Genomic DNA, 11,458 nt, shown 5'->3' with positions numbered 1-11,458 from the left:
TGTTTCCGGAAATACGTATTCAAAGTTTTTCATAATACCACCGAATAATACTTTCCATAACGTTTGATGACACTATTAATGCAATAATGAGGGGTTAATGATATTATTAGGTCAAAAATTAATGAAAAATCCGTGGATAACATAAATTATCCTTTTTGATTTAATGGCATCATATATTTAGGCAACTAGTAAAGTTTTTGCTGTAATTATAATTGCCTATATATCCCCAAGAGGCGTCGCGACGTCAAAATCGTCGACGCCGGCGAGTAATAGACGTTTGTGTATTTTTAGAGCAAAAAGTGTAGAGCACCACGTTATAGTAAATTATATTGAAATCATTATTTAACATATCGTCTAAGAATGATGGGTACTAATGTAAATAGTCGAAAAAATAGCCGATCAATACCGAAAAACAAGTGGTGTTGTTGATGATTGCTAAAATTATGACCTACTAAAATTTATACGGGTGAGTTAATCATGTGTGTTTGGTCCAACAAGAACTAGTTAGCTATTTCGGTAGGTTCAGAAACCTTTATTATATTTTTGTTATATTTTCGTCTGGTGCGAGTCTATTGCAAAACTATAAAATGTGCGTAATGTTTTTCATGCACTAAATTCTTTATTAGTTGTAATAAAATTTTAAATATAGAAATATTTTAAGGAATGAAGCAGCAGCATTAAAGAAATAAAGAAAAGCCACCGGTTTATTTGTACGAAAACTTATTGAAAAATTTTAACAGTGTTTTTTCAAAGCCACTTTTAACGAATGTTCAAAAATTCTTTAAGATTGTTATTTAAACATTAACACGTTGCTTAAAATAACCAAAAGAACATTGATTTTAGCTCTAGTTGGTATTTTAAATATTATGTCAATTATTAATAGACCCAAAATAGAGATTTTAATACATTTAAGTAATTTATTGTTATCTATGTTAACCTAACCTAACATAACTTGATTGTATATATACATAAAAATATTCATAAAGGAACCTGGATGATACTTGGTACTAATAAATTTAATCAAATTCATCACATATTAATATCTAAGCGGTGGTCAACCTCTAATTCGGACCATTTCTTGGTTATATCGAAGATAAAACAAAGAATATCAATGGTAAGAAAAGAGAAAGGCGCCACACAAAGAAAATGGAATACATATATGTTTAAAAATCCTAAAAAGAAGAATGAGTACCAGCAGAAAATAAAAGTAATATTAAATGAAAGAGGAGAACAAAACAACATTGAAGAATAATGGAATATCATCCAAACGACAATTACAAATATGGCAAAGGAAACATTAGGTGAAACCTCAAGCAAAAGAAACCGATTCCGAAAGATCGAAACCGAAACCGAAAGAAGGGATTCCCGATCGAATAGAAAGGCATATGAAGAACTCAGAATAGATGCAAAGAAAATATGCAGAAGGAAAAAGAGAGAAATGTTGAATAGAAAAATACAACAAATTACAGATTATAATAACAGAAGAGAGACTAGAAAATTTTACAAGGAAACCAAGCAATGCACCCAAGGATACATGACAAGATCAACAGTTTGCAAGGACAAAAATGGGGCAATTATCAGCGAGAAAGAGGAAATAATGAAAAGGTGAAAGAAGCATTTTCAAGATCTGTTAAACCCAGAAAAAGATGAAGAGATAATTCACCACACAGCAGAACAATAAGTTGAGCAACCAACATTGGAAGAAACGATAAACGTCATAAAACATCTAAAAAATAACAAAGCACCTGGCACAGATGGAATAACTGCAGAACTGATAAAGAATGGTGGACATGCGCTATGGAGGCGTATCCATAAACTAATCGACCGCATATGGACACTAGAAGTCATCCCAAAAGATTGGAAACTAGGAATCATACTTCCTATGTACAAAGGAGGACTCTGCAAAAATTATGGGGGCATAACAGTTTTAAATGTCATCTACAAGATATTATCAGGAATTATATACAGTCGCCTGGAATCGTTTTCGGAGAAGATGATCGGTGAATACCAATGTGGCTTCAGACCAAAGAGGTCAACTATAGACCAAATACATATGTTAAGAGGTATACATGAAAAATGTGTTGAATATAACATACCTATTTACAACTTGTATATCGATTTCAAACAGGCGTTTGATGAAGTAGATCGACAAAAGATGTTAAAGCAACTATCTATGTTAGGGATACCCAATAAGTTGGTTAAACTTATACGAATGACTCTGGAGGGTTCCAAAGCTATGGTGAGAATAGATGGAGATATGACGCAGGCCTTTGATATTGAAAATGGAGTTAGTAACTTAGAATAAACAAAAAAATTCTTTTGATTGAGATATTTGAAATTAAAAATCACACTAAATTTTTTCTTCTTTTCACCCCTGTAATTTACTAAAATAAACATCATAGAAGTTTTCAGGGACTTTCTGCCCCGAGTAATAATGTAATCTTTCATTCTGCGTTTAAATTTTTCAAAAATTTTTCAGTTTTCTCAGGATTCGAAAAAAATGAATGCATTTAAAAAGCATTAGCCCGAAATTTTGCGCCTACGCTATTAAGATTTTGTAAGAATTTCTTTCAGATATTCGAAGTAATTTATCATACACTTATTTCTTTTAATTTCTGGAAACTTTTTTGTTTTTGTCTTGGTTTTATGTAATTTTAGAAGGCTACGGGACGTATCCCTACTTTTTCAAGGCAAGTAATGTCTTTTTTTATGCAATTTTTTATATGCGCTTTCTATGGAACGTACCCACCACATAAAACGAGACCTTACTGTAGTCTGCTTCGCTAGGAAGCAGTCTTTTAAAGTGTTCAAACCAATCTATTTAGTAATAGTTTTTATGCTTTTATATAATTTTTTTTAAACCGTGGTCTTTATTGTTTGTATATATTTTTTAATTTGTAATCATTTTATAATAAAGGTTTTTTTTTATTCTGTTTAGAATATGGCTCTGGTTATGCTTCCAAGTGACCTACCCTGGTGGGATTCAGTTAAAAGATTACTAAAAAAAATTGCAGAAACCAAAAATTCATCTGAGCTGATAGATAAAATGCAAAAAATATATGAAATGTGCAAGTAAGTTATTATTGTATTTTTATTTAGAGCCATCGAAAAAAAATGTAATTTAATGAGGCCATGGAATCGCTAATTTCTACTTTTTTTTTAACAATCGGTAGAATTGTAACTTGCTAAATGAATTTTGTCAGCTGGCTAATTAATGTAGTAGAAAATGTTATGTTCACTGTGTTCATTTGTTTAGTTGTTATAAATGCTCCTATACATGCACTTTACAATTTAATTTTTGGATTTAAGATTTAATTTACGTATTTAAGTAAAATTATTTAAAATAAAAAAAAAACAGTTAAAGGTAGTCACTATTTCATCACAAACACTAATGCCATGACTGGAATTCTCGAATGTAAATACAGAGCTGTCCAAATTTAAGTAGTTTGGGGGCCACCATATAAGATAATAACAATGTGAGGGCCACATTATATGCAAATTGGTAAATGATTTATAATGAATAAAACCGGTGTATATTTGGATACCCATTTTTATTTATCCAAGAAGCTAAGTTACATTACAAGGTTAATTGTACATAAAAAACACACACATATATATATATATATTCGTAAATTTAGTGAGAAGTTTGTGGATGCTGATTTTCAGTAACAAGAGTATCATTATTTGTTGTTCACAACGAAGTAAGTATCACGTCGACTGAAATTCCAAACTGGAATATTAATTTTTGGCGATAAAGACGCTTTGCTCAACCAATAATGCCAATAATCAAATATCCGAAGTGAACGACAAAATTCAACCGATTGAAACACAACTCGGCTCATCTGGTGAATTCAATGAGTATTTGTTTCCGAATCTCTTAAACCTTATATGTTTAGTTTTTCGCGTTCATAGACTGTGAACCAAAGAGTTTACAAATAAAAAATGTGAAACAATTTATTTAGTAAAAGATTTTCATAAACTAAAGAAACTTTTATGCTTTTTATTGCATTTTCAAACTATTTTTAGTGTAAGTTTAGAGCCCGATGAAGAAAGCATTGATCCTCACCAGTTTGCAGGCTTTATGAACTTTTTAGATAACGATTTAACAAATGAAGAAAGAAGTACATTTTTTTCCAAAACGTTACCCAACTTGGCAACCAGAGCATTAAAAATAAAAGAATGTCGGCCAAAAAACGGTCTACACTTCAGTTTACAACAACAAGGTAAGTAACTTTATAAGTGGGATCACGACATGTTTTGTTGAGATACATCAAATGAAATGGTAATGAAATTTTCAAAAGAAAATAAAGGTTTTCTTAATGAAAAATGTTCTAGTTTTTTTATACTTTATTTTACTGTTTTCTACGATGCCACAGTCCCTTAAGGCTCTCAGCATGCTTCACGACATCTCTCTCTTCTTCCTCGTTGTTAACTCTCTGCCCTCACAGTCGGATTTGTGGTTTTCCCGTAATTCTTGCTAAACTCAGGCCACCCAAAAGCACTTACTTGATGGTTTTCTTCTCCTTCAGTATCTGTACGTGAACAGCCTACCTTATCTGGCCTTTTTTTTATTTCAGTCACCAAATCTGGTTATCTGGACACAGCTGCAGTTTCTGGTGTTTCTTTCACTATCAAATTTCACCGTCTATAACTGGTCCATAAATTTTTCGGAAAATTTTTCTCTCCACGCTCCTGAACGCTTCTTCATCTTTTCTGGATAACGTGCATGTCCCGCCTCCATACATCAGTACTGGACGGATCATGGGTACAGGTTAAAGATCTTCTTTATATTGCTAGTAAAACTCTTGGACTTGCTAAACCTGCAGCAGACTGGAATGGCTTTAGTTAGGCTCTATCATCTTGGTTTTAATCTCTTTTGTCACAGAATTATTTGTGTTCAGTATTGTACCCAGGTATTTAAAATAAAGAAATGAAAGAGGCGATCGGCTGTTGCAATTTTGCCAGGAAAATAATTTTATAATTAAAAACACATTTTGTCAACTACCAAGAGGATGAGTATACACGTGGAAATCTCCTGGAGACACTAAAGACCATATTATACGAAATCAAATAGATTATATAACCATAAACAACAGATATAAAAACACAATCGAATCTGTGAAAACGTATCCAGGAGCAGATATAGAGTCAGACCACAATCCAGTTGTGGCACAATTTCGAATAAAACTTAAAAGAGTACAAACACCTAAGCCCAAACAAGTAATAGATATCAATCGTTTAAATTATGAAACAATTAAACATCAGGTAGAAACAAGCATTCAGGCAAATCTTGAAAAACTTGAAAAGACAGAGAAGATACCAGAACTATACATTAATAAACACTGGGCCATTATTAAAAAGAACGTGCTGGAGCCCGCTAAAAATATTCTGAAGAGAGAAAAACCAAAGAAACAGAAAGAATGGATGAGTGACGAAATTTTGTTATTGATGAATTCTCGAAGACTACCGAAAGGCAAAAATGAAGAACAGTATAAGCAAATTAACACAGAGATCAAAAGAAAAATCCGCGACGCTAAAAAACAATGGTTACAAAACAAATGTAAGGAGATTGAAAACTTGGAAGCCAAATATGATTCGTTCTATTTTCACAAGAAAGTTAAAGAAATGATCAACAATAGAAACAGGAAGCAGACAGTACTTATAGACCAACAAGGGAACATGATAATGGAAACAGAGGAGAAACTAAAACATTGGCAGACATACATAGAAGAACTGTTTGACGATCAAAGGCAGCCTCCTTGTGATAATTTTCCAGAGGAGACAGGTCCAGAAATAAGCAAAGAAGAAGTAATGCAAGCGGTGAAGTCATCAAAGAATAGCAAAGCTCCAGGACCAGACGAGCTACCAGCGGATATACTAAAGTTGATAGACGAAGATCGAATCCACTTGTTAGTAGACTTATTTAACAAGACTTATGAAAACAGTATAATTCCTGAAGAATGGCTAAGATCAACGTTTGTCCCTATACCCAAGAAGGCGCATGCTAAGCAGTGCAGTGATCATCGCATGATCAGTCTCATGAGCCACACCTTAAAAATATTCCTCAAAATAATTCACAATAGAATTTACAGAAAATTGGAAGAAGATATAGGAGAAACTCAGTTTGGATTTCGGGAGGGATATGGAACTCGTGAAGCATTATTTGCCTTTAACATCTTGACACAGAGGTGTTTGGATGTGAATCAAGATGTATTTGCTTGTTTCATTGATTACAACAAGGCGTTTGATAACGTCAAGCATGACCAACTCTTAGAGATCTTGGAAGCTAAACAGTTAGACACTCGCCATATAAGAATATTATCTACTCTGTATTATAATCAGAAAGCAGTCGCACGCATCGAAAATAGCACAACAAATGAAATTCAAATTAAAAAAGGAGTTAGACAAGGATGTGTGCTGTCACCATTGCTATTTAATCTCTATTCGGAAGAAATTATGAAAAGAAAGCATTGGAGGAAGAAGAGATTGGGATAAAAGTTAACGGCCAACCAATTAATAATATTAGATACGCAGATGATACGGTTTTAATGGCGGAGACAGTAGAAGACCTGCAAGTTGGATAACAGTAGACAGTACATCTTATCTTAAATCGATTAATGTTTCTAGAGGTACTAATAAATCTTTCTGTTTATTTTAATCGTACTGCTTACTGAATCAAGAGTCATTTTGACCAGTCATATTTCTGCGGAATGTCAAATTTGCTTTTCTAAGGTCTGCTTTTTTAAAGTCTATGTAGAGCTAATACACATCTATATTATGCTCGTATCACTTTTCTAGTATCTTTCTTAGTGTGAGTATGTGGTCATAGTAGAGCTGTTAATTCGGAAACCAAATTGATAGTTTTCAATTAGTACCTCTGAGAGTAATGTCAACGGTTTCTCTAGTTAACTTTCTTAAAAGCTATCTATAACCTACTCAGCAGGGAGATTCCATTGTATTTTGATTGAGTTAGCCATATCTCTTTAATAAACTTATTCCTTTTTTCAATTAGAGCTTATCCTCCTTGTTTTAAGAGCTTAGCTGGTAGACCAACTGTTTCTGGGGCTTTGTGGTTTTTCAGAGATTTGATGACCTCTGCAATATCTCCCATAGCTGATATCTCCACTTCTATTTCTGGAATATCGACTCTGAATATTCCCTTTTCTTGGTTTATTCGTCCAACCTCTGTAACCTCTATATCTTTCATCTCATTCAAGGTGTCACTAAAACACTCTGCCCATTGCAAGGACTTTTATCCCCAATGAGATTACCTTGTCTACTTTTACGTTGAAAGCCTTTCCTTTCGTTCTTTATGTGCTTGAGAAGTCTCTTACTTGATATGCTTTTTAGTTTTTGCAACTTTTTAATCTTTTTGTTTTTAAAATCTCTTTTTCTCCTTCGCGCATCTTGTTTGCTTTTATCCTACGGCATATTCTACATTCTTCAGTTTTTATTTTAGCGTATCTGGCCTGCAACTTATGCCATGCTTGATCGTCTCTGTTAACTATTTTTGCACACTCTTCATCATACCAATCTTCTCTTCTTTCTTTAGTAACTGTACCTATTACTTTGTTCGCAACCCATTTCACTCCTTGCTTTATTTTTCTTCAATTTCTTTCTTTAGTATTCGTTTCCTTACTTTTCTTGGAAATTTCCTCTAATCTCTTCGATTTCTAAAGTCTGGACTTTATATTTAACTTTTTTTTTCTTTCTTCTCTTCTCTGCGCACTAATATTTTTTCGACTTTAGTCTTCACATATTCACAGAACTGATCTGCAATCCTTATAGAGTTTAAAAAGAAGAGCTATGGAAATACTCGTTGTAAACATATTTATGCATAAATATTTATTTGATTTTTATGGTCTTTTTCGCTTATACTAAATTTATTTTTTGTAGCTGACAGTACAGAGTTGGACTACGCCTTTGTGTCGTCCTTAGTTGCCAATGCATTTTTTTCTACATTTCCTAAAAGAACTGATAAAACCCATCCAACGTTACAAAATTTTAATTTTGCTGATTTTTTTAAAAGTCTCAATCACACTACCCAAAAATCCAAATTAAAAAGTATACTCTACTATTTTGAATGGTTGGCGAATAATGAGAATTCTAATGGCAAAATGAAGGTTTTGCGGCAAGTAAGTATTCAATATTCATTGATAAAATTTTCTACTAACCATGATCTACGCCACTAGTTAAGTATTTGAAAAGTTGGTCCATTTAAATACACTTAAGGAAAATGATGGTCATTAAATTAAATATATATTTAAAAGGTCGTTTAATAGTGGAAAATTATTTATTTTGATTACAAATTTTAATCCTAAAACTAATCCTATCCCATGAAATCCTAAGATTTCATGTTCCTACACAAATCGAGCATTTAATAAAGTACCTTGCAAAAATAATACAATATAATGTTTTTTAAGTTTTTCTGTTAAATAATTTATATTATATAATTAAACTTCTTTCTAATACTCCAACGATAAGGAAAATTTAAGGGGATTAAGGACATCTCAATAGCCAAAGATCTTCTGGAGGTTTCGGTATAATGACTTTTTGTTTGCAATATTTATTCTCACTTTTTTCGGTGTTCTTCGTCAAATTCCTCTTTGGTATTTTCTTATTAGTCGTTTTCTTATTTCCTTTGTTTTATAGTTCCGTTTTAAAAGGTGAGCTTGTGAGTACTTCAGTTTGTTGGCATCTGGTCCGGCGTTTAACTTCAGTAAATCTGTTAGCTCTAAGAAAAGATAAGATTTCCTTATGAGACACTGTAAAAAAGTCCTTGCTGCAAGATGCGTGTGGCAATTTTTTTCCATGATTGTAGATATTGCTAGTACATCTTTACATCGGGAGGGCTGTATTGAATTGACTTCTGTGCCTTCTATGGATGTAACTGAGTTTTTAGTAGGTTGCAACTGTACTTCAGTTTGGCTACTTGTGTCTTTATTCTGAGGGGTTTCTGAGAGGATTTTTTCTTCGATAAAGTGAAGTTCAGGTGGAGAAAAGTCCAGGTCAGAGAATACTTCTGAGTTGAATGGGCAAATGCAACATTTTTGAAACCTAAAGGTGATATTTGGAGAGGTGAAACTCTTTTCAAATGCAGTTTTCATCAAACTGGGTATGTCATGTTCGATTATTCTCCGACCTGGAAATTCTTCTCAAAAGTGTCCACTGCAATTTCAAGTGCTCTGAACACCGTCACATCGAGTAGTTGAAGTTTATGCGTGGTGTGTGATGGAACAGATAACATGATGACGCCGATTTTTCTGGCGAAAATAATAGCGTTCAAATTTAAATACGAACTGTGGTTATCCAAAATTAAAAGCACGGGGTGCTGTTTGGATGGTCGAACTATTTTAATAAAGAAGTGTAGAAGTAATAAAGAAGCCATTCATAAAAGATATCAGCATTTCTTCACCCAGAATCACTTCACCAAGCGGTGCTACCAATATTCTCTGTCCTACTTTGTGATCAGTTCACTTCCCTCAGCAGAACTGTATTAGGTACTCTTACTTGTTTTTTTTTCTTTTACTGAAATAATTCTTGTTTACTTAGAAGATAATGTTTTACGCCAGATTCGTCCTTGTAATATGCGCGGTTGGGTTTTTTTAAGAAATTGTATTTTTCATAAAATTTCGACTTTTCGTTTATTTAAGGCTGCACATCTCGCTATACTTGTCGGATCTGGCAATCTGAACAATAATTCAGGATTTAGATTCACAAACCCGTCAATTCACGCGCTTCCTGCATGACTATTTTTAAATGGATGTGATACATCATTTTTCACTGAGAGCTGGAACGCAAGTTTTTGAAGAGAATTCCGTGTGAGGTCATAAAACTTGGAATCCATTTCTTCGGCATATTACACAATTTCGCCTTCCATTTCTGGACAAAACATGTGAAGCTGCCTAACTTTTTTTCGCTGCTTCTTTCTTTATGTGGTGGAGCGTACCCAAAGGAATATTGTAGAGTTTTAAAGCTTTTGAAATGCTCGTATTGTAAGTTTCGGCCATTGCGAGCTCTATATCTTTCTCGGTTCATTGACCCTGACTGGTATTCCGTTTATTAATCATTTGAATCAAGAACACCAGATTTCGAATTAAAATAATTATTGTTACATATGTATAAGAGTAAAGCGTAAAGTGAACGAATTTTCTACTATGTCCTCACTCAATACAAACCATAAATTCTCATATAGAACACTTGTTTAAAAAATATGTGGCGGATGTTCAGTGATTTTGGTGGAGAATAATAAATAATAAAGGTTTATATTTTGGAAAAATAGTAAAAATACTTAGCCTAGTTTATTTGATGATATATATTCACTAAAACACAACTCCAGCTGATGTGCAGTCTTACCCGTGGGTAACTGGGAATGACCATGTGGGACAAATACTATGCCCTCTGTTTTAGATGATATATAACATTCATTAGACTATCTATAGGAAGCTATAAGTGCCTTTACAACGGTCCATCTATTAAATATCCATGAGATAGCGATTTTCCGCTTTACCGCTATAAGCTCCGTTCCCTTACGGTACCTTACGACAGCTAAAGATTTTTCTTTATAATAAACATAAAAAAAAGTTAAAAAAATATTTTTTTTAACTTTTTTAACATTTTTATAACCAAAAATTGTTTTATAAATGTTAACTTATAAACAATTAGAATAACTTTTAAATTGTCAGACGATTGCATAAAAAGTAGTGATTTTTTTAATTCGTAGCTAATTTGTTTACAATAATTATGAAAAGTAATTAGTTTCATTTTAAATTAGCAGAAAGTGAATTGGAATACAATAAAAAATTGGGAAACATTTTTCTGGGAAAAATATATTTTTTTAACTGTCTAAACAAATTAGACTGTTTGTTTATTATTAATATTCTGAAATTTTACATTTACTACATTTTACTACAAATTTTACATAATTGTAATATTTTAAAAAGTGCATATGTGTTAAAAAAAAGAAGATCAAAATCCATCTTGAACGTTTAGTTTCTCTTTCCATGATCCGACTAATCGTCATTTCCGGCGCATTTTTAAGACTCACATATAATGCTGTTTAAGTTTAATCTGATACCTACCTACTTTTTACCTAATCGTTCTAGAATAACTTAATTTTTTGTTTAAATTGCGACTGGTCAAAAATAATGAATTAACGAGAACAAGAAAGTATTACTTACTTAAACATTAAAAATATGTTTTCAGGTTATGAGTAGTAAAGAATGGCTAACTATAGAAGATTGGGTGGAATGTAACTTACCTCTTTGCTCTTTAAAAATACGCCATGATGGAAAATTGAATCGAACGGAAGAAGATTGCCTTCAAATATGCTTCTCAAGTGCCAAAATAGGAGGCAACGTTTTGGGCAACGGATTTACTCAGGTAATATTTTTTTAATTGCCACTAAATCGTAGTTAACTGTTAATAAAAACCTTATATGATAATCATATCCCTATTC

At 32.6% G+C, this 11,458-nt stretch overlaps 1 protein-coding gene across 3 annotated transcripts in view; it reads left to right on the top strand.

Moving 5' to 3' along the window:
- Positions 1-247: 247 nt before the first annotated feature.
- Positions 248-11,458, top strand: part of LOC140432658 (uncharacterized) — a 38,973-nt gene continuing 27,762 nt past the window's right edge. The window contains exons 1-5 of one of the 3 annotated variants that reach the window (XM_072520694.1): positions 248-466; positions 2,939-3,072; positions 4,027-4,223; positions 7,897-8,135; positions 11,206-11,382. In XM_072520694.1, coding sequence (XP_072376795.1) covers positions 2,942-3,072; positions 4,027-4,223; positions 7,897-8,135; positions 11,206-11,382 — 744 coding nt within the window. In that variant the 5' untranslated portion in view covers positions 248-466; positions 2,939-2,941. Of the gene's footprint in view, positions 517-2,938; positions 3,073-4,026; positions 4,224-7,896; positions 8,136-11,205; positions 11,383-11,458 lie in introns of all 3 variants that reach the window. The other 2 variants (XM_072520696.1, XM_072520695.1) reach the window with 2 other exon arrangements.

The sequence above is a fragment of the Diabrotica undecimpunctata genome, chromosome 1, assembly GCF_040954645.1.
Source record: "Diabrotica undecimpunctata isolate CICGRU chromosome 1, icDiaUnde3, whole genome shotgun sequence".
NCBI classification, from domain to species: domain Eukaryota; kingdom Metazoa; phylum Arthropoda; class Insecta; order Coleoptera; family Chrysomelidae; genus Diabrotica; species Diabrotica undecimpunctata.
Note: the sequence above shows the minus strand (reverse complement) of the source record. Positions and strands in the feature narration are given on the sequence as shown.